The 24945-nt window shown below is 35.1% G+C and overlaps 1 protein-coding gene across 1 annotated transcript in view; it reads right to left on the bottom strand.

Moving 5' to 3' along the window:
* LOC116176716 overlaps positions 1-18523 on the bottom strand; it is a 43266-nt gene extending 24743 nt beyond the window's left edge. The window contains exon 1 of the mRNA XM_031495464.1: positions 18142-18523. Within this exon, the coding sequence (XP_031351324.1) occupies positions 18142-18367 (226 nt within the window). The 5' untranslated portion in view covers positions 18368-18523. The remainder of the gene's footprint in view (positions 1-18141) is intronic.
* Between the last annotated feature and the right edge of the window lie 6422 nt (positions 18524-24945).

The following is a 24945-nucleotide window of genomic DNA, read 5'->3' as shown; positions in this document are numbered from 1 at the left end:
TCACTCTTAGATACTTTTATGAAATTTTGTACACACTTTTTTCATCATTTGCATTTTTTGAAGTAAAAATTTTTTTAAATTTTCACCAGTGACGTCCGTATGGTGATTGAACTCACAATTTTATTTATTAAGTTTAGGACATATGTTGATATAAACTTTTCTGCTTAAAATGACCCCTGTATTATCGGCACTCAATTAATTAACACCCCGTATAGCAGTTCTGATCGAAACAACGCGGCTCTCCAATCTGCGTCACTTTGCGCAAGATTTTTGTCTAAAAATGGGTTAGCAACCATCTGATCATTTTAATTTTTAGTGCATTTTCCAAAAGGAAATTTTTTCAAATTAATGATAATAATAATAATTAGCGAAAAATCAACTAAAAAAAATCATCTAAAAATTAAAGATTCGAAATTATAGTTGAAAAAAGAACGAATAATTTCCATTATTAATTTCTAAGATCTCCGATTTTAAAAATCCTCAAGCTTTATTGGAATTCGAAGTTTTATAGTTCAGAATTTCAAAACCAAACCAGACTGACAATGAATTTTTTTATTTTTTCAATTCTTTGAAGTGGTAACTCGAGTGATAATTTATAACTATTAATAATCATGTTGGACAGCTAAAATTTACTTTTTACGGTATCTACAGTTGGATACTCAGATCTACTCGAAAGAGAAATTCTGTTATAAACCTCTTGTAAAGCAAATTGTGGGTCAACTGCTGCAATCATAATAATTATATTTTATTATTTGAAAATCAATACGTGTGAATGTTGTACACTTATAATAAATAACGAGATTTCGAAATTTAGTGTCAGGGTGTCAAATCATAAAAATACATTTTAATTGAAGTACATCAATTTTATTTAAAAATCTTGGAAACTGTTTTCGTTGCTAATAAAGCGACATAAACAATATTATTTATTGATAATATAAAGTACATAAGCGAGAGAGTTGAGTAATTTCCTCATGTTAATTTATTTTTATCTTGTTCAGCGAAACGAGATTATAAGAAAAGAGAACATTCTAGTTCAGAGAATCATAAAATTCTTTCCTGTTCACAAAAGTCACGTCACATTTTATTGGACTAAACAAAGGTGCGAACTTTTTGACTGAGTATCATCATTGTTTAAATACTTTAATTTAAACAATGGTATCATTACCATCGGATGCTTTCACTTTTTACAACAATAATTTACCTTTCACTATAAGACTATTAATTCGTACCAGTATACGCATTGCCACAAATGCGGAATTGGGAAACACGAATTAAAATCACATAAGCCGTAGATATAAAACGAGACAGACGCAGAGTAACAATTAAGTAAGTAAAACGGGCCAAAATGAGGCTTTCCCCATGTGTTTTTGAAACGGCTGTCATTTTGCAAAAAATCCTACCGCAAAAAAAGAAAGAAACGTGGTTTCATTAGGTTTGCAAGCAAAAACTCGTTAATCATTTTGGACTTTTTGTGCGACCGTCTGATGTGTAGATGATAACTCGTGAATGGTTTCGAATTCTGTTTTCAATAATAGGTAGACAATGGTAAAGAGACTCTTTTGTAAATTGAGGGGGGGGGTATAAACCCACGTTCTACCCTTCATGGTATTCTAATGAAAGGTCTCATCGAAATAAATTGGTGGGTACATACCTATCTGATAGTTTTCGAAATATCTTGGTTTTCCTGGATTTTATATTCTAATCTTAAATAAGTTATATGTAATTTACATAATAGTGAGGTGGCCATGCAAAAAAAAGGCAATTTTTATCTGCCTCGTTCAAAGCTATGTGATAATCCACCCTGATGGTTAGGCAACACACGTTTACATCTGAAACAAAAATATAATATGCTCTGTATATAACCAACAACAGTTTTGCGCAGATGCCGAATACTAGGGGATTTTCGTAACGAAGCTGGGGGAGAGGAAGATGGCGACGAGGTCGATGGAAGGCACACGCTTTCCCGGTTTTTTTATTCTTGATTATTTTGGTGGTGGTGTTTTGAAGGTGTATTTACAGGTAGTAACCATTTTATTCTTTCTTGTTTTAGCTATTTAATCATTGAATTACTTGCCACAATTTGATATTGTTTACATTTTGCTGATTTTGCATAAACTACAATATCTGAATAATGGCGTACTCCATGTCTTTGTTTTGAGTACCGTTAGATGAATCATGTTTGTTTGTTATACTGTACAGATGATTATGCCATTATTTTGTTTAATTAAGTATTTACTTCTGTTATTCACGAGTTGATTGTCGGTGTGATGTTGCTCTGGTCGATTGACCCGTAACTATTCCGAGAGGGAAGTACCTAATACAGTTTGATTTTCGCTGTATATGTTACTGATTCGTGGCGCTGCAGTTCTTGCGCGTTATCTATACGAAGGGGGGCTCTTTTATTTGATGTTTCGATGTTTGTGTGTGAGAGTGGGTCATTATGTCTCCGCAGTTCGATCTTTCGCTGTATCTGTTGCCTACTCGTCTCGTGCGGATTGTAGTTCTTAACATCTTAGCAATACGAGTGGGGGCCCTCTCATTAAAATTTCCTCTATTTAAAATATGTTCTGTTTGAGCGATAATCGATTTTCACATGAATACTTGCTATTGGCCAATGACATTCTCACATGTACTTTTCGTGGTAAATTAAATTATGTTAACGGAAGAATGGAGTAGAGCCACACCATTTAAATGTTTCTTATGTACATGCAATTTATTATTTTACGAGTTGTGTTATCTCTATTGATCGTACAGGTATTTTGATGTGTTTTTTTACTGAATTGATTTATCATGTTTTCCACTGCATTTATGATGTTTTGTGTACTTTGATTTTATAAACATGTTTAATTGCATTTGATTTGATTATCTGATTTTTATCATACAATATGAGATTTATTTATGTGTATTTTCTCTTGCATTTTATTGCTGTAGGCGATTTATTTCATGTATTTGTGTGGCCCATGCCAGGGTTTTAGTCCCGTAGAAGGTTTCCTTGGCATGGTCTTGTGTGTGCGTTAATATATTTATTTGTTCTTGTCATTTCTTACGCACGACAGTTCTGTCTTTTATTTAATTCCCTTCCCGATATGTCTCACGTCCCAACACCTAAAAGAACCGATTACACAACGTAGGAGTTCATTCGTGCCATCCAAGTTGAGCCGATTGCCATCCCAATTCAAAAGTGCCGTGAGACGTCCATCGTTTCGACTTGAAAGGTAGGTGGCTCTGCTTGTGGTTTCTTGCCAGAGTTGCCAACGGTAAGTATAGGGTAAGTCAACGTTTTCAGTCTCGGTTTGATAAACCCCTAGGAACATTACAGCTAAAGTCATATTTATTAATTCATTTTTCTAATAATTCATTTAAGTCTATAAAAACTGCAGAATAAATTTGATAGTAAAAACATAAACAAATATCTTGGTTTTTCTACTTTTTATATTTTAATCTGAAATAAGATCTAATTTACATAATAACGAAGTGACTATGAAAAAACATGAAACTAATATCACTGACTGGATGACATTAGAAGTTAAATTAAATTTGCTTTGTAGTCAAATGTTTTTACTTATTCTTCAGTTTTTGCATGGCCACCTCACTATTATGTAAATTACATATAACTTATTTAAGAATAGAATATGAAAACCAGGAAAACCAAGATATTTCGAAAACTATCAGAGATAGGTATAGGACATTATTATCAAAAGTTGAATGTTTTTGGAGGAGCTAAATGATGCCAGAAAAATATACAGGGTGTTCCATTTAAAAAATGTGAGATTTTTAATATGAAGTTTTGCAACTTTGGACCAACCAAAAAAACACCCTGTAATCATAATCATAATCATAATCATAAATTTATTAGTAAGTAGAATTACAATAGCAATTATTTACACGTCAATAAATAATAAAAAATAGTAGATATATAAATATAACATATAAATATAACAGACACAGACACACATGACACAAGTAATTACAAAGAAGAAGAAAAGTTATATTTTTAATGTTTTATACTCGGTTTTATAGTAGATGTATTTATTTGACGTTTACTTAACCCAGGATAAAAGATATAAAACCTGGAATCAAAATTTAAGTAATAATTTTGACAACACATACTGACGCTGGCAAATGCGCAATTTTATTTAAAAATCGAATTATCAACTACTAGCTTTTCGGATATTAACCATAAATAAAAAAGACGTACAATTACACGTAGAATTAAAAAATGCATTCAAATACAGGGGGTTCTATTTAAAAAATGTAGATTTGGGCGCCCTACCTTGTGGGCGCACCCCGTATAATTCCAAATAATTTTAATGTGGAGAATATTCAACAATATCATAATACAAAAGCACTCTATCGAAAAATCTTATCTTCAAGGCATTAAGTTACTCCGCGCAATCGTTGACTCACCCTGTACAAACTATAACTTTCCCGCGTGCCTCTTTTGCGATCAGTGAGTGACAGGGTGGGAGGGAGGGGGGAGATTAGAAATTAATTTTATCTTTCATGGTATTCTACCAACTACCCCCACTTCTTTTTGACTCTATCAAAAGAGGGGGTTGGGGGGGGTGGTGGTACTGGTAATGGAAGGTCTCAACGGAAGGAAGTAATTTCTACCAACCATAGTCCTCCTTGACCCTCGAATATATTCCCTTATATCCCCAGAACGAATTGTCGGAAGAGGGTACTCACAAAGGGCAAGTGGAACGTCAGGACGAGACATACTATCTATTGGCGATGTCAAAGCTTTCAGTGCGAATATCTCCAGAATGCAGTTTGCACTTAATTTATGCCAGGCGGCCTTTGAATATTTATGCGTAAAGAGCTTCCTCCCCATTAATCATCTACCAAGCAAATAAACATCAGCGTGCTACTACCTTATAACCCAACCATTGACTAAGCTATTTCGGTTTAAAAAATGCGCTTTTTCTGCACAAGAGTTGTACACAATTTATACCTACTTGTTTTTAATTTCCGAGGTTAACTTGATAGACATAAGTGGCTATGTTTCGTAGTAATTCAAGTGGCCACATCATCAAAGACACACAAATCTGTCTTGTCTCTTCTCAGAACTGACAAGAGTTCCTCCCGAAAATTAAATTATGTTAACGTAAACAAAATCAAAGGCAAACGTGCTTTAATAGTGTTAATGTACATAATAAATATTCTCGAATGGATGAATGAATATTGTTAGGAAATGAACTACTTATCACATGATTGACAAGTACAAGGAGGCTATAACGTGGGCAAACAAAGCAGGCATCGGCGAATAAAACGATCATCACGAAATTTATGGTCAGCTTGACGGCAGCATTGTTCAGAGATTCCACATACATAATTTTTTCAATCCACAAATAAAAATGTGAATAATCCTACTCCGTGTCTTCCCTCTAAATCAATAAAATCTTTAATTGCGATAAATTAATCGGAGTGATTTACCGCACATTAACGGCACGACGGGAGAGACGTGTTTGAAAATACTTGTTTACAACGTCGCTTATAAATTATAAAAGGCGCCTTCGGCCGAAATTTTTCAATTGACGGCGTCGAAACGAAAGGATTTTGTCAAAAAGCAGTAGTTGAAAACGCATTAATTTATTGATTTTACCTTCAAAAATTGTGTGGCGCCAGTTTATCTGTGTGCATTAGAGAGAAACGAAAACACTCCGCTTATATTTATGGACACTTAACAATACAAAAGAGAGAGGGACGATTACGTTAGTGTGAGACATCGTAACGGCGCCAGGAGTCCTTCCAAAGTGTCTGTTAGAAAGTACTTCTGCATGTTCTTCTAAGTGGTATGCGGCTTTTATCAGCAGACTAGTTGGTACATATCCTGTGCGTGTGTTTTGAAAGGTATTTATAATTGGACCCTCAATATACTTGGAAGTTCTTCGTACGATGATGCACTTCACTTATCATCGAGCACCGGATGGATCTCTTAAAAGAACATAAAAGGAGCCGTTATACGAAACTAAAATACAGACGTCAAAAGTCATTTACGATAATTGTTTGTTACCGTTTTGAAGGTGCGCGCTAAGTGCTTTTCCCCTTATTTATGGCTCCTTTAATTATTTATTACTCGTCCTCTATAAAGAATCACAACAATGCTGTTGTCCAAACCTCGACAAAATAATTAAAATAAATGCTGATATGACGTGATTAACAAAAAATAACTTCACGGGAGGCCAACCAAAATAGACAGAACACACAATGGAAATTCCTTTTGTTAATATGTCGGCCAGGTATTTAAGAAGCCTTTAGCTTTTGTGGGCTCACATGTGGAGACTTTTTTTTCGTGTATGCTTAAGATTTACATTTTAAAACGGCGGCATTATACGTTTTTTGATTAATTAAGTAAGTGGAAGGAAATCTACTTGTCGCCGTGACGAACAATAAACCCGAAACCGTTACTAACCCGCAGAAAATTGGCACCCCTTTAAGGACGAAAATTCATTTGTAACGGATACCTGATGTGAAAGGATGAAGTTGACCGTTTCTTGGGGTTAGAATTTATCGCGGTACCTACAGAATGTGTTGACATAAAATTAGTGTTTTAATATAGTTGGGGATCGTCCAGAACTGGGTAATAATTTAAACTTAATTTGCCACGTGACGCATTGCTATAAAATTTAATGTGCGGAATGTGGCGTATTTGTGAGTACGAATTTATTTTCGAAATAGGTACACATAAGTTGATTTTGGCCTAAATCGTATCACTCGCACAAGTGGCGAATGCGATATTTCGTATATGGAGTGAACTTATCAGCATCAAGCTATTTTCTTTGCAAATTATTAATTTTCACTCACCCTGTACATTAAAATCGACTAATAAACCTTAGCGTAGCCCGTAGCCTTCGAAAGGGCAGAATTCATACAAGTGCCATATATTACCTAAAACATTATAAAAATTGTTCAATTAAATGTGTTTGATTATACAATAACGTTTCTTTCTGAAACAAATTTAAACAAACTCAGAAGAGGGGGAGGGGGGAACACCATTTTTGTCTTAATCCTACATTTTTTGGTTTCGAGAATATTTTGAGAAATGTGACTGCCAAAAACACATTTAAGGTCATTAAGAGTCTTTAGAGATGAACCTTTAAGAGGATTCGATACCTAGTCTTTAAGGGCTTGTAAGACTCTTCAATATTCTCAAAGAATCCCATAAGTCACCCAGAGCTAGAGAGCCTGTAGCGTTTAAAGCCTTTATCAGTCCTTACCAAGCTGAACCTGTAAAGGTTTCCTTTTCCGGTATTCCACTGTTCAGTCTGGCTTTGAAATTTTAGAAAATTCCATAAAACCTGTTTATACGAACAACGCTCTAAGCACGTATTGAAATTGTGCTACACTACGTTTTAGCATTTTTTTTAAAGAATTTACTTAAAAAAATACATCACATATATACACAACTTATAACAGCGCGAACTATTTATTACTTCGGCGTTGAAATTGGAACTGAACTGAAATGCAATTCGATTTGCCTACTTATATAGCAAACTCGAGTGTTATCGAGTGTTTGTGCATGTTCTCGAATATTCTAGAACAAAACACGTCATATTTCCTGGAAAGTTTGCGTCACAGCCGCCTTCGTTCTTTATCGCCGATGACTAACGTTTCATGATTCCTCGATGTCAACCAGGATTCCTCGAATATTTGCTATAATATTTTTGAATTACCATGTATATCAAATTTGCAATACCAAACGTTACACTTTATCATTGGAAATTTCATTCAAATTGTGTATTGATTTAAGATAGATTTTACAGTTACGAAATTACGAAACTTGCATGGAATTGTTTATTTTATTTAAATTGTAACCTATAACGTTGGCATCATAAATAAAGCACACGATTTGACAGTATTTATTGATTTAAAGGTATAATGCAGTGCAGGTAACGTATCATCGATTTGATAAGATATTTCTTAGAACTCTTCTACACGAGGATACTGCATGCGAGATGCAGTCTGTCGTCAGAATTCGTGTCCAATGCACTTCTCAGACAAAAAGTATTTTGGGTGCACAAACAAATTACATTGGCTTCTCTTTAGGATTATTATTATCTCTTATCTTTCTTTCCTCCGCTACGATATCGGCAAAACAAAAATGGTAAGTTTCATACAACGAGTTTATAACCTAAGGAGCAACTACAAGGCAACGAATCAGTAAAAAAATTCAACGTGGAGGTAACATTTTCAATCGTACATACCGTGAATCATTACACAATGACAAAATACCCTTTTCCTTTTAAAAATGCCTACTTTTTTTTTAAAGTCAACCATACGAAAACATTTTCTACAAACTGACATCATCTCGTGGGTTTTGAAAATACCGAAGGTGAAGAATTAGAAAACATTTTGAAAAATAGCAAAGGAAGGCAAAAATATCACCTTTTTAAAAATTAGTTACGCCTTTTGTAAAGTTATATATGTACAGTGTGTAAAGCGATGGGGTATACAAGAGGGAATTTTTTTAAAATATTGATTTATGAAAAAAAATTATTCTCCTTTTTTGCTTGCTTTGAAAGTACCAATGAACCTATTTAGAAATCTTTCTAGAAAAGGAGGCAAAAAACCACAAAGTTTCAAAAAGTTAAACACGACTATTAGGTTTCGGATTTGTTGGTTTAATTTCTAATTTAATCAAAAATTAAGTCCCGTTAACGATAGGTTTTAGTACGCAATAACGTCTCTTTTTGGTTTCAAAGATATTTCAAAAAATCAAGGCGCAGGCATAAAAATGTACCATTTCAAAGTTTTATTTAAAAATAATCAATGAAATGCTTCAATTTTTGCAACAAAAGTAGCACTTTTTGGAATATCTATTTGCCAAAAAAATAAAGGAGCGACTTAACCTGGAAGTTAACAAAACGCCGAGAGTGTCGCTTTTTATGGATAACGCTCTTTTTGGGAATAATAACATGTCGTAAGTCGTAACTCTAGAATTAAATCAATAAGTGATTTTTCCGGATTTTTCAAATAACTAAAAGCATTTTACAAAAAATCCTTTATTCGCTCCTTAATTTTTAAAATGATAAGGAGAGGTGCTTGTCGCATACAAATTCAATTTTGTGGTTTAACCATTTTTTCATTATAAAATCGAAAGTCAACTTATCGCTGAAAATCCACTTCCCTCAAATTAAATCGGGTGATGAAATGCGTCCCATAAAATAAATTTTACGCTATTGCCGTTTATAATAAACCGATACAACGAAATATCGAAGGATCCTCAGTATTACAATCACTTTTAACGACAATTTATTTTAATCTTACAAAATACATTTTATAGTTAACAAAAAAGCATTAAATTCATGTCTGGGGCTTTGAGATAATGATCTTGGTTTTTTTCCCAACGATCTTGGTGCATAAATAAAGATTTTGACATGTTTTGATCAAAATCCATGTGGTCGCCAAAAATGCATCAAATTCATGTCTTGGGCATTGAGATAATGCCCCTACTATTTTTCCCAACGATCTTGGTGCATAAATAACGATTTTGACATGTTTAGATCAAAATCCATGTGGTCGCCAAAAATAGATCAAATTCATGTTTTGGTCATTGAAATAATGCTCTTGGTCTTTTTCTCAACCATCTTCGTGCATAAATAACGATTTTGACATATTTTGATCAAAATTTATGTGGCCTCAGAAAAATAATTTAACGTTTTTGAATCTTCAGCATCAAGATAATGCGTTTGAAAGCTTTTACAACTCTAAATTCATGTGTAATGAATAATTTTGGGTACATTTTGCTCTAAAACTTTTGAACTAGACCACAGAGAAGAGTTATATTGAATTGTTACTCTTCTAAGAGTCATAGGGAATAATCTAGCGAAAGTCCGAACTCGATACATGACCTAGGGAATGAAATATGTTGATTTCTATTATATTGAGTTCGCAGTTTTTCCTGTTCCCGATTCACTCGAAGTCCTATAACTTTTGTTCCTGTTGAACCAGCTTCTTGAAAATCAATAGCGTCCGTCCTTAATGTCCAACGTACCCGTACACCAAAACACAATCGGTCACTTTTAAAAAGAGTTAGAGCGCACACGGACGGACGGACGAACGACAATACAAAACTATAAAGGATCTGAGGATGCTTAATAAATTAAACTCTTCCATCTTCACAGTTCAGGAGCACACATGACGCTAAAGTGATCTTCATTCGGAACAATAAAGAGCAGCAGAAGTCCCGAACGAGGGGTCGACTACCCTCCGCGGGAGTGGCTCGATCAACAATTGTTTACAACCTAACAACTTCAGTGTAACCGGTCATGCGAATACTCCAGAAAGGTTTACCCTCTGGTTTACTTACTTTCTGATCCACAACGGGCCATCGAAAATTTCAACAACAAATTGGTTTAATCCATAATCCGCGAAACGGTAGCACCTAAACTAGGTACCTACGATTATTCATAGCATAGTCAATATTTACGCAATTGAACGATTAGATAATAAGATGTCCCATTTGTTTGCTTTTCATTGTAGTTTTAATTCGCGATTGCGATCTAGCCTTAATTTATTATCTGAAGTGGACGGGGAAGTTCTTTGTTCAAATGGATTTTTGCTTTCCGAAACTACGCCATTGTATCGCAATTTTGGAAAGTTGAAGACAATGGCGTGCACTCCCATTACGTGAGCGCATAAAGAATTTCTAAATTTAATTAAATGGATTTCATCGCGTGTACCCAAATATGGTGTAATCCTTGTGCAATATTACAAATATTTAATCATCAACATTGAGCAGTGATCGTGTATTAATTTATTGTAATCTGACGAGGACTGTTATCTTTGATGGTATCTTATCGGTATAGATGGAATGTGATCTAAACAATTACCGCGATGAATAATGGAAATTATTCTTAGCCGGCATGACGAAGTTGTTTGTTACAAATAAATTTTAGTAACTTATTGGTGGTATCTTTTGACCGTCGCCGAGGGGAAATTATGCACCATATTAGCATACACCACATTTCCAACATTAACACTTCCTTTAAGTAGTTTTAAACTACAGAACAGAACGCAGAAAAAAAACGCTCAAGAAATAAGAAAATTGAGTGTGCAACCACTATGCAATCCACAACCAGGCATGCCTTACCTCGTATTCGAAACCTTGCAATCAAAGTTAGAGCTATTGATACTCTAAAGATTTGAAAAATAATGTGAGGAAATAATGTGAGGAAATGTGAGAAGAAGTGTAGTATTTTTTCTGATGTGTTCGTTTTCGGACCAAGGATTGCATTTTTTTTAATTTTCCAAAACTATGTTTAGTATCGTTATTTTCATGTATGTAATATGTAATATGCCCAGATACCAAAATTGGCGGAGATTTTTTTCCATTCCCGTGTGAGCATGAGTGTGAGTAATTAAGAATTCGCAGAATCAGAGTGCCTACTCCTCAGTCTACTCCACAGTCTATACGCAAATCCATTAATTCCATACTCTTAGTATAGATTGCTGAGAAAAAATACTAAAAAAGAAACGCAAACTTGAGGACTTTTGAGGGAATGACTCTCAAACGAAACATTTTGGACCGATAGTATATATTTGTAAAAAAAAGTATCCTACTCTCACTCTGTATTTCACTAGCACTGGAATCATTTCAACCTTTTTTAAAATCCTTTTTAAATCTTTGAATTTTTTTATCATTTATGGTGTTATATTTTTGAAAAAATAATTTAAAGTTATCTTTTTAAATTAAAATATACAGGGTGCTTCATTTAAAAAAATGAGGTTAGCTCTGTTTTAACCTGACCCCGTGCACTTATTTCGAAAAAGGCGGATTATTCAAATATGATTATCAAGAAAATTTTTCCTGTATCTCTTTAACTAAGAAAGTGTAGTCATTTTAAAATTGACATTTTTAGCGCATTTTACATCCGTCCAAGTATGAAGATATTTCTATGAAATTTTAACCATAGATACCTTTAGTATAGAAAAACGTAGCGCGTATAGCCTTTTAGGAAGTACTGATGAATGCATGGAAAATGCGCTGAAAGGGCGAAAACCTTTTTACTTGTTGAATAATCTGCCATTTTCAAAATAAGTGTACGGGGCCAGGTAAAAAAATTATCCGACCCTCGATCCGACCTCACCTCACTTTTTTTTAATCTAAAAAATAGCATATTAAAGTGCGTTTTCAAAAATATAACACTAATTCGATAAGTAATGAAACAAAAATTAAAAAATTCATAAATCTTTTTTAAATTTTGTTGCATTGTTTTGAATCATTTCAACCTTTTTTTTTAAATCTTTTTGAATTTTTTTGAATCGCCTAAGTCTTTTTTTAATATCAGCCGCCGTGCGTTATATTTTTGAAAAAATAGTTTAGTGTTATCTTTTTCGATTAAAATATATAGGGTATTCCCTACGAGTAAAGGTATTCCATTTAAAAAAATGAGGTTAAACGCGATTACCGAGGCGATTACCTTTTTACCTTTGACCTGATTTTTAGCGCATTTTCCAACGAAGTTGGGTGCGCTATTGCAGCCACCTTCTCTGTCTCTTAACTACTCCAATAGTTTTCAAGATATTAAGTTCGTTCTTTTTGCATTCGGTAGCGTATAGCTCCCGCACCTGAGCCAAAGAAAATCTTGATAATTAATCTGCGCATGCGCAATGTCAACTTCCTTATTTATTAATATATTTTGTTGAAATTTTAACCTACTTCTGGTGAAGGATGAGGATGAACCCCTCCACAGTACTTATGTTAAAGAACACAAAAAACCACAATAATATAGTAATAGACCGAACACGTTTCAACAACAAAGCTGCCATCATCAGCGAACACTTCAACGGCCACAGCAGTTCCACTTTTTCCAGTTTAATTTGAATTATGAAAGTTGAATTTCAAAACCTGCTTATCCTACCGAGATTTATGACAGTGATAGTCCCCAATTGAGAGTCATTGACAATGATTCGACCAATGATTAATGTGAAAGCAAAAAAAACCAACAAGTCAAAAGTTTTGACTCGTCTTTTGTTGGTTTTTTTTTGCAAAACAAGAAGAAGAAACTTTTATCTTCGTAATTATGAAACAAAAAGACGTTTTCCATTAATAACAATAAAAAATAAGTACGTATCAGAAAAGGTTGTGCAAGTTATCAAGGCGACCAATGCGATAAGTATTGTATTCCGGCAACTACTAATTATTATTGCTTTGTTAACAGAGGTCAACCGCAATGGTTTTTCGCAATGTAATGAGCAACAAGACAGTCTTCCAAAGCAGATTAGGTACACAATATTCAAACTGGGATTCAAAACCCAGGAAATTCGCCGCGTGGCGATTCATTCCGGTTGCGATTAGGTGTATGGACGTATGGTGAATTGTTAAACAACGTCTAGACATCAGTAAACTGATAAGGGATAATCTAATGCGAAGTTCCTCTCCCTGTGTTAGGAGGGGTGGGGGAGGGGGTACTTACCGTTTGCGTTAATATTGCGGTAGTAGATTATCGATTCTTTTGATATTCTCAGTCAACCATCCCCTATAATGCTGTATAGAGTTGAGCGTTGAGATTAGGACCTCAAGTTCAGAAAATTACAAAGCTTGCAGGGGTTGTAGCCATGTCATAGAGCCATAGGAGTTGAAAAGACAGTAAGAGAGGTTTGTCATAAACGGGCCCCTCTTTCTATCTAAACTGACGCGCTCCAAAGAACTACTAGTAGCCTACAGTGTAGCCGCTTACTCTGCTTATTAACGAGCTCCTAGCGAGTTTATAATTTTGCGGTGTCTGTCCGTCCGTTAGCACGATATCTCGATAACGAATTACGATAAAATTTTGTAGGTGGATTATTTATCAAATTTGTATATCGGAGTTCGTGAATTGGCAATGTACCCCAAAAAAAAGGAAGGCTCTTTTGACATCTCCATGAGTTACTTATGAACCGAATTGAATGAAATTCAATTTGCGTATAGCTTTAGCCATATAAAACGCAATTCCAATTGAGCCTAATCGATTAACATTCACAGTGCCCTCTTCGCATCTCGACCATTTATAAACCGAATTGCAAACTTTTTTATTTATGAAGGTATTTAAATGAAATTTGATACATAGCCACTTGGAATAAAAGCAAATTTAACACCAGGTTCAAAATTTAGTTTTTTTGCGCATGCGCAGTGCCAACTTTCTTATTTATGGAGGCATTCAAATTAAATTTGATACATAGCCACTTGGAATAACAACAAATTTAACGCCAGTTTTAAAATTTGGTTTTGCACATGCTACCTATAGCCATACCCAGGAGCTCGTTTTCTATATTTGTTTAGTTTATTTCTTTACTTGACTTGTAATCTTCCTGTTCAGTTAGTTTTGCGAACCACACTTACAAACGAGCTTAGAAATGTTCTTACAGAGCGGAACTGCGGAAGAGGTAACAGCGGACAGATCTCGAACAAAAGTCACCTAGAGTCGGTTTTTGATATCAATTATCAAAGTCAAGAAAAAAGTTATCGGACCTAACCCTCATTTTTTACATGGAACGCCCTGTATATTTTAATCTCTAACAGGGTGTCCCATATAAATGAAATTACGTGCTGATTTCGGAAACGGTAAGAGTCACAATTTTGGTTAAATAAGACAAAAGCATATTTAGTCCAATTATAATTCAAAGGTCTACAAGGTGTTTTCAAAGTATCGAGCAAAAACTGAAAATTGTGTTTTAAGAAAAATTTAAATATCGTCGCCATCTTGTAAACAAATTTAGGTAGTAAAATTTGGTAGTTTTGTATTAGCGATACGGCCAATCGAATAGCGTTAACAATTTTCTTCTAGGCGTGCTAGATATTTTATCATCATAATTCATAACCATACGTCATTAAATAGATCATAAAAAAACTGTTCAGCCATGTATGAAAGCCGAGATAAAAGCCTACCTTTGGTTGGCGGAAAATGTAAATTTATCACTTACTTAAGTATATAGCTCGGAAACAAATGCCGTAAATGTGATTGTTGTCATGGGTGGGTAACTATCTGTCCACACTTTTTCGTTTATCTGCTTTTATCTGTGAAGAGTTTTAACATTCTTCAAGTAATTATGATATTTTTAAGATGTACTACCGTCCATTAAGGTTTTCAAATTGGGAAAAAGCGATTTATTTAAAAAAAAACAGTCAAATGTAAACAATCAATGGACAAAAGACAAAGTTTGGCTTGTAGAGTTCGGAAATACGAACAAAACATGTGTGGTTGTTCCATTTTGTGCCATAGAACCAGATAGTTACCCACCTATGACAACAAACACAATTACGGCATTTGTTTCACAACCAGCCAAGTACAGTTGCAAAAAACCAAAAGACCTACCAAAAATTCGTTAAAGTCGAGGTTAAAGTCATTCAATTGACGGTAGTCGCTATACAAAACTACCAAATTTTATTAAATTTGTTTACAAGATGGCAGCGACATCCCTAAAAAGTACAATTTTTAGTTCTCGCTCAATATTTTGGAAAACCCCTGGACAGATTTTTAAATTCGTTACAGCTTATGATTGAGCTCGGAACGATTTTCTCCTCGGTTTTCCCATTCAGCCAATATTACACTTTCATGAAATCCGCATGTAGTTACTGTCAAGGTTACAGTTATCTGGGACACCATCTGTTAAAACAATTTTTCTCATAATAAAATAAGGATCCCAAATGTTTAATTTGGGAGTTACGCCCCCAAAACTTTGTTGTTTGAAATTTTGTCCTATGCATCACGTTGGACCTCGGGTTGGACCTAGAGATGTGGTTGCTGGGTATGCTCTTTCCAATTTTGTAAAAAGAAAATAAAATATGAATCTGAATAAATATGAAAATATAAATAAATATTCTTATAAATAGGAATTTAACATTCTGCGCATGCGCACATCTGATGTCTAAAATATGCGTGGTAGGCAATATCTCAAGAAATTAGAAAGTTGACATTGTTCGCAGTTGTACAGGAGCAGAAACGATTTCTTTATTACCCGGTAATACAGGACCGGTCTTGTGATAAGCCTAGTTGCGAAGATTTTTGAAATGCGTTACAGCATCTGAATCGATAACTACAGATTCATGGCGTTACAACGCTTGCAATTTCGAAGATCGGGTGTGACCTTAATAGGTTGGACTGGTGCATCATGCACAAGATGCTGGAGGTGGTATTCCAGGGAACCGGGGTGCAAATATTGGTCTGTGGCTTTAACCCCACAACCAATTGGTAAGACGGTGGATTGTTTTTTCTTCAAGAATGGAAGATGCACGAGGGGATCGTCGTGTAAGTACCGCCGTTAAGTTCGTGTTATAGAACCAAAGTTTCCTGGGACTGTGTCTCCACTCCCACCGTCCTTCGTTTTAAGAGTGTAGCGAACATTTCACAAATTTCGATAGACATCGCGGCGCCATGAAAAATTAGTCATCAGCGATAAATAACAAAGGTGGATGTGACGCAATCTTTCCGAGAAACATGACGTGTTTGTTCGAGAACATTCTAGAATAGTCGGACGCATTCGGAAGCACTCGAGATCTTTCGAGGAAGAGGGTGCATAAGCAAACGAATTGCATTTCAATTCATTCTAATTTCGATGCCGAAGTAAAAAATTGTTCGCGCTGTTATAAATTGCGTATTCGTGACTAATAAATAATAAGACGTCTAATTAGTAATGTGTAATAAATAAACGATGTCTTTAAATTTACGACACAGGCGGACCGACCAATAGACAGACGACAGACAGCAATACAAAATTATAAACGATCTCTAGGATCGTTAATAAACGGAAAAAGTGTAAAATTACGGAACATGTAAAATACGGTTTTTAGTTACAATAACTTTTTTAGGAATAAACGCACAAAAAATTCCTTCCTTGGTGCAGCCTCGACACCATAACGAACCAAATAGCGAAAAAAGTAGCTAGTAGCGTCTCAACGAACGAGCGGACGGACGGACAGACCGACAAAGTAGCCACAATAGCGCATTTTTTTTTGTGGAAATGCGCTAAAAAGAAGCAACCTAAAATAAATCACCATGTGGAAGTATATGGTAGAACGAGTGGTAGAACTCTTGCTCTCAAGTTCACGCCGCCGCTGTGTTTATAGATGTTTAAAAAACATTCATACTTAATGCTGAAAGTATTGCATACAGAATGTAAAGCAATTTTATTTAAAAATTACGTAAGTACCGATTAATGTTATCATTAGCAACAATTATAATAGATATCACAGCAGGGACCTAGGTAGGGACAGTATCGGTAAGGTATGTTAACGGATTATAATTGCAAAACTTCTAGTTCTACACCGGGCGCCCAAACGTATAATAAATTTCTAAATATTAGTACAAAATGCAAATTCCTGTAGATAGTGGAGGTAAATTATAACAAATTATGGCCCTCTTTTTATGCAAATCTCATTCCAACCACAGAAAAATTTTAAGTTTAGAGCTTATTACATAAACAACTCGGTCTACACAAACCGATAAAGCCGTCAAAAAACGCGTTCCAAAAAACTGGAGCTAGTTTATGTAACACGGTATCGCAATGTGCCCGAAAGAGATAGGAATTCGCCGGTGCGTTTTTTTTATACGATGGCATTTTCGAGCGGGGCAATAAAATTCGGACGAGGAAAATTAGAGAGGTTTTGCAACAATTTTTAGACGAGAACGAGCGGTTCCCACATTAGCGAGCGAACTGTACACCTTAAATAAACACGATACTAATTGCAATTTAAATGTAAATAAAAAGGGGACCATAAGTCAAAAATAAAAGATAAACATTTATCGACCATTATCTTATACTCTCTGTCTGTTCAAAAGATACTTAATGAGCCTTAAAATCCCATGAACCATAAAAACCGGTTATATTAACTACATATTTTTTTTATAAATTAATAATGGTTGTCAACCCGAAAATTAATGAACGAAAATTTCAATATTTGTTTTTGTTTGCTCGCCTTAAATTAATAATCAAAACTTCGTTTATTTTTTTTTAAAATTTGTTTTTGAAACTCTATAAGTAATCGATTACGTATTCAATTATAAATTCCCAATAAAACTTAATAGAGATGTAAATTTTTTACAATTGTAAAAACTTCCATATAATAATGAGACAATAAAAATGTTCTCACGATCAATATTGATATAGGGGGGTTCAATGTACTTCATAATATATTTCGAAATTTATTAATTGATTTACCTGTTGAAAACTGAACCCATCCTGCTGGATCACGTCGCAATATCGGTTTGTTTATGGAGATTGATTCGTCAATTTTGTATGCATTTGTCGTGTGTGACAACATTGTAATTAAAATTATAAATACACTTAAATTAAGTTTTGATTCACTATCGTTTGTAAAACTGAAACGCCGCGGCCACTTTGAGGTCTGCTTTTCACACAAATTCACGGGTGCCGAAAAATGCATTTTATTATTTACGCGAGGCGAGATAATTTTCTACTCACAATTACACTTTGGGGCATTTAGCTCAACCTGTTCGTAGCACGATGACGAGTGACCATAACATCAACACACAATCCTCTTTACCGTTCGACGGCGACTGCCGACTGGTGAGGCGCCCGCCCCGTTGCATGGTATATCTTTACCCGATGCAACAACGGGCGGAGGTGGAGCGGCGCTTTGTTTGTGTGCAGCGCACGGGATTAACTAACTATAATGGGCTTGTTGAGACGGATGGAAAGCGCCACTAAAAATCTCACTGCAGGGATGCTGTTTAGTAACCATCCCCAGCCGTGTTTAGGCAATATGTATTCTATTTTTAAATACTCCACAAAATTTTATTTCAAATATGTAGTTAGTATCATCAAATCACCGATGTGTAATAGAACTAATGAATTCTTTGATTTCATCTCTACGTCAGTCGTATTTTAGAAATCGCTAAAATCGCAAACTAACGGCTAGTTCTGATTTTAGGTATAGGTATTGCAATGAGGTAAAAAATGACCCCCCCCCCACTTTTTTGACGGAAATACATATTTTGAAGCATCTGAAATGCGAACCAAACAAAATGACAATGATATCGGTCTGTCGATGCTTCGTTACTCTCATTTCCGGCCAAACCGATTGGAACCAAATTTGGTACACGTTCTTAGACATAAAAGGGCAGAATCGCACGTGCGCAGGTGTGGGGGTGGTATCTGTGTTAGCCAAGGCAAATTTTTTAATATGCTGTTAGGACCACTACCAGTAGTGTATATCCGAGTTTTGCCCCGGGGGCTTTTTAGCGCATTTCCACAAAAATAAAAAAAAATGCTCTATTATGGTCACTTTGTCCGCCCGTCCGTCTGTCCGCTCGTTCGTTGAGACGCTACTAGTTTTTTTATCTTAAGAGCTAATTGTTCTACTTTTTTCGCTATTTGGTTCGTTATGGTGTCGAGGCGTGCACCAAGGAAAGAAAAAAAATCAAAAAACCGTTTTATACATGTTCCATAATTTTACACTTTTGCCGTTTATTAACGATCCTAGAGATCGTTTATAATTTTGTATTGCTGCCTGTCGTCTGTCTGTTGGTCTGTCCGTCTGTTCCTTTGTCTGTCTGTCCCTCTATCTGTCCGTGTGAACGATAACTTTGTTTAGAAATGTTCGATCGCTTTGACATCTCCGTTAGTTATGAACTGAATTGCATGAAAATCAATATGGGCATAGCTCTTTAGCCATATAATATGCAGTGCCAAAAGTTGAGTCGAATCGATTCAAAATTCACAGTGCCCTTTTCGCATCTCGACCATGTATAAACCGAATTGCAAACTTTTTTATTTATAAAAGTATTTTGAATGATATTTGATACATAGGCACTTGGAATAAATGAAAATCTAATGCCAGTTTCAAAATTTGGTTTTGCGCTTGCGCAGTGCCAACTTTTTTATTTATAGAAGCATTTAAATGAAATTCATACATAGGTGCTTAGAATAAAGGAAAATCTAACGGCAGTTTCAAAATTTTATTTTGCGCATGCGCAGTTCCAACTTTCTTATTTAGAAAAGCATTGAAATGAAATTCTTCCTATAAACAGAAATTGAAGTAGCACGTCAGAAATGGCTTGCACATGTGCAACGCTATGTTTCATATTTGTGGACGTATTTTTATAAGATTTTAACAGATAGTCCAGGAAATAGAGACTGAAAATGGACCATTTCCTGCAAAACGAGAAGTAGTTCCAATTTTTTTGCATGTCATGAAAGAATATCTAGTGGTTAAGAATCCAAGTTTTCGACCTCCCACCCCTTGTGCTTCCCCCGTACCACCCTTAAAACCAAAGAAATTCGGTTGGTTTTTCAATCATAATCTTTTTATAGGTTCATTTTACAATAAAATATTGTTATCAGAAAAGAAATTGTAGACTATAAAATTCTACACAACTTTGATATACACTATTTTTTTGTGAAATGTTTATTAGTTTATTAAAAACGATATACCTAGAGCTTCAGAGTTGCTTATATTTTTAAGAATTCTAAAATTTGTATGTAGATGTTTTAACCAAATTAATCTCTATAATTAAGAGTTTTATGAGAAAATAGTGGCGATATTTGAATTGTAGGGCTTTCTAATATACGTTTGAAATAAAAAAATTATCTGACTTCAGTTCAGCTTCATCCTTCATCCCCCCCCAACCGCCGTAGGAATAGATATTTAAAGAGGAATAGAAAATATATATAATAAGCATTGTACTCTCTGACTAACTTCACAATCACCACAAGAGCGTTTAAATATCTATTCCTACCGCGCGGGGGGGGGGGGGGATGAAGACAATTTTTCAATTTCAAAAGTATATTAGAAAGCGCAACCATCTGACAGTGATTCAAATATCCTCCCTACCAAAGGTTGAAAGTTTCATTATTATGCATCCCCTTTGGTAGAGGGATTTAATTATACCTCGATAAATTCAAGATATTTTTTCATAAAACTCTTAATTATGGAGATAAAGTATGAAGTTTGGTTAAAACATCTACATAGAAATTTCAGAATTTTTAAAAATATAACCAACTCTCAAGCTCTGTATCTTTTTTAATAAACATTTCACAAAAAAGTAGTGTATATCAAAGTTGTATAGAATTTTGTGGTTTACAATTTCTGATACAATATTTTTTTCTAAAGTGAACCATTTAAAAGATATGATTGAAAAACTAAGAAACCAACCAAATTTCAGGGGTTTTGGGGGTGGTACGGGGGAAGCACAAGGGGTGGGAAGTCGAAAACTGAGATTCTTAACCACCAGATGACTGTCTATGACATGCAAAAGAAATTGGAACTACTTCTCATTTTGCAAGTTAAAACCCTCTATTCCCTGGACTAAGAAGTTGCATCTGACAAATGGGAAATGAATGCAAGTGGAAATGCGCTTTTTGTAAATCGTTTACGATTAGTTTTTAACTTGTTTATTATAGCATTGCTACTACGTATTGATTGATAATTTCCCTTGTTTTGATTGAAAAATGAAAATCGCAATCAGAAAACTGTACTGTCACACAAAAATATAGTGTGTGGGAAACTTTTTTTTCGCAAACTTTTCATCTTGAATGGGGTCATCCCGCCTTCATTTTTTATTTCTGATCCACAAAGTACATTAAAAATAAAAAGACCCGTGTGTCCTCAATTTTTATTTGCGAGTAAAATACACCCAAAATAAATTATTGAAAAGCTGTGTTTTTAGTCCGAATTTGAAACGCTTCAGACTAAATACGTCACAAACCTACAACCAATCACGTAGAAGTGAGCTGGCAACCTTACGCGAGGGTCTGACGTTTGTCACATTTGACGTTTTGAGAGGGATGTTTAACTGCATCTACACAGCCGTCTATAATTACAAGCCGTGCTCAGAATTATGGCAACACTGCATGGTAGGCCGATTTCCTAATTCAACTTGACAGATGTTGAGTGTATTTTATATGTGTTTTGGGTGTAATATTCCAATTTACCTGTTTTAACAGAGCGAAATTGCGACAATTTGTGTTACTCCCTACGAAATGAACAGAAATTATTATTCAGGTAAGTTGCTAAACGAAATATATCGATTTGTTGTCATAACCTCTAAAGCAGGCTACTCCTTACTGGACCCTTTACAAGCACTTTTATTTGTTCAAAGTACCTGTAAGAAGCTCAAATATGACCTACACACTACCTGGTACTTAAGTACGGTAAGTGTTTATCGTGAAAAAATACAATTAGTTTGTATTTCAGGTATTCTAGCACGGACATGTCAAATCGATTTTCTGAAGGAACCTTTCAACTTATTCCTAAGAGTTCATGGTACGGGAATTTGAAGTCTACGGGGCTCCCCTCTTTAAAAGCTTCGTACCTAGACCCACTAGAGTAGCGACTGGCTTAAAGTCTGCCATTCCGAATGACACCTGGTCATTGATATAACCTCGCTGATGCGCAGCGATTTACTGTCCTTTTACCGAAATTAAGTGCTCAAGCGTGTACTTCACCTCGACCTCTTTCGACAGAAGTTCACCAATTTGGATGGAAAACACATTATGATGCAGTTACCAATTTACAGCGGTCCGAATTTTAAGCTCAAATAAAAATGTTATTATCCATTTTTGTAACTAAATAATATATATGCACAATTGTAAGCTGCCTAAGTATCTTTCTTCTATATTAAAACCGCCAAAGCGAAACACAGGAGAAAGGAAAATGCCATTTTTCAAGGGCAACAAGACTCCATTAAAACTTACATCGGCCCACCGATTGACTTTCGAACAACGTTGCCAAACTTCTCAGCATGGCTTGTAATTATAGACGGCTGTGGCATCTAGCACGAAAGTGACAAGTGCCTGTGACAGATGACGCAAGTTATAAATGCCATTCTCCTGCAATATTGCCAAGTCGTTATGCCATCTGAATGGTTCTAGGAGCTGATTGGTCGGGATTATTACGTCACAGAGCCCGCCACAATCATATCGTTTTGAATAAACCTTTAAAACCGCACATGTTCATTATTTTTTTGCTAATCAGCCTCTATTTTTGAATAAACTTTTATTGTCCAAAAAAATGTTTTATGGTTTCAGGTAGGTACACGCTTATTAAATTAGAACTGCGGAATTCAACTATACTGTAAACCCCCATTATAAATTATAATGTGTTGTAATTTTTTGACTTTATATAGGATCTTGGTGTAAGTTTTTAATGTACGCAATGGCACTACGCTGGATTATTATTGGGGCCATATTGACCGAAACACTAAGCGCTCGCATTGACTCTTCGCATGCCAAAACGAGACTCTTTCGCATTGACTGACAAAAATGCGACCCCTGTTCGCCTTGACTAACTAAAAGCGACTCTCTAATTTCGTGAAAAAATCCCCCCTCTCTACACTAAGCTAACTTAAAATGCCTATTTCATAACAGAAAGCAATGGCGGATTCTCTCAATCGATGGTGGTCTACAAAAAATTACCCTAATGAATACGAAAAAGGAAAAAAAGGCACACTTTAAGAAGTAATGTTTCTAAAAATTAATAGAAATATAACATTCCTCTCAGTTTTATAAAATTACTTTTAAAAATTGCCAACAGCGGTGTTTCGAGCCTTATATAATTGGGGGGGGGGGGGGGGGGGCACCAGGGCACCAGGTGAAAAAAATGCCGACTATATGTCAAATATTCAACGATTTGGTTTTTCTCTATCAATTAATAGCGATAAGTTGCTTTACGATAACGAACAAAATCATGAAAACTATACAGGCTGATTCAAATTCCAGGGCCACCATGGGGATCTCGGGAACTGTAAGAGATAGGTAGGTAGTTTAAATTTGGCAAAGTTGCGTATTTTAATGAAAAAATTCCGACTACTTTCGGAGAAATCCGGGAAAAACGAAATTTTGCATAATCGTTTTTATCAGAGACTTGTTATAACTAGACCGCGCGTAACGTAGATTTTACTATAAACGCCTGTTGTCAAGATAGGATAGGCAACCAACTGTTCATCGCGGGGCAGACGTACGTTCTGCGGCTTGCTTTAGCCATGTTTATTGTAAATTTTAGTAGCAAAAAAAGATAACATATAGCTGTTAACTGTTTTAATCGAATTTATTGGTATTTTATTTGAACTAAATTGGTATATAACTGCCTTACTCTAGTCCTAATTTGATTTATATGTGTATTTTGGTGGTGAACACGTATCGGAAAATATACTCTTAAAACTAAAGATGTAAGTAGTAAGATATGATTATTTAGCGGATTTTGATTCAATATATGCCTATCCAAAAACCCAAATGGGCTGTAACTGTTATTTATTTTTCTTAGACTGCTGATAACCATTTTGTTTACAACGCGGTGTGGTGTGGATTGAATGAAAAACCTGAACACATTTTCAGCAATTTGGCAAATTTTTAATGCATCGCTTGATACGTGCAACAATCCTCCACGATTTTTTCTAGTTAAAAGCTTTGAATGACTCTCTGATGCGAATATCGCATCTGCACATATGGAACATTTAACAGACTTAGCTATTTTTCTTGTAACAAAACCTGAAATATACTTAGTACCAGTAAGTACTTAGTTACGTCTATACCTAATAGGCAAATAGGTATTGCCGTTGTCTTGCTGGTAAAGGATGTCGAATAATAAGTTCTACATTATTTTAAGTGAATGGGAATGTCGAAAACGCTCGGTATTGCATTATTGTTTAACACCTTCGAAGGTACCTTTCTAAAATCGGCTTCATTCCCCGCAAATGCACTATGGTGGGAGTAAATTTTTCTCTTCGAATGGCTCTGATCCATTGGCCCTTTAAACTTTTATCCGTTGAAAATCAGCATATTATTTAAAAATTTATCGACAGAGTACATGTTGATAGGCACAAGCTAACCTAAGTTTATTGGTTTATTCTCAACAGAAATTTATCTGTTCACTAATTCGAGCTAATCACGAGAATGATTAATGAACGGAACATCTAAAATAACAGCTTATTTCCATTATATTGCATATCATCTCAGCGATTTTTGCCCCGCGGTGCATTGTGTGTTGCATACTGTGTCGACAAC

Source organism: Photinus pyralis, unplaced genomic scaffold, assembly GCF_008802855.1.
Source record: "Photinus pyralis isolate 1611_PpyrPB1 unplaced genomic scaffold, Ppyr1.3 Ppyr1.4_LG7, whole genome shotgun sequence".
NCBI lineage: Eukaryota > Metazoa > Arthropoda > Insecta > Coleoptera > Lampyridae > Photinus > Photinus pyralis.
This window is presented reverse-complemented; position numbering and strand designations above follow the sequence as displayed.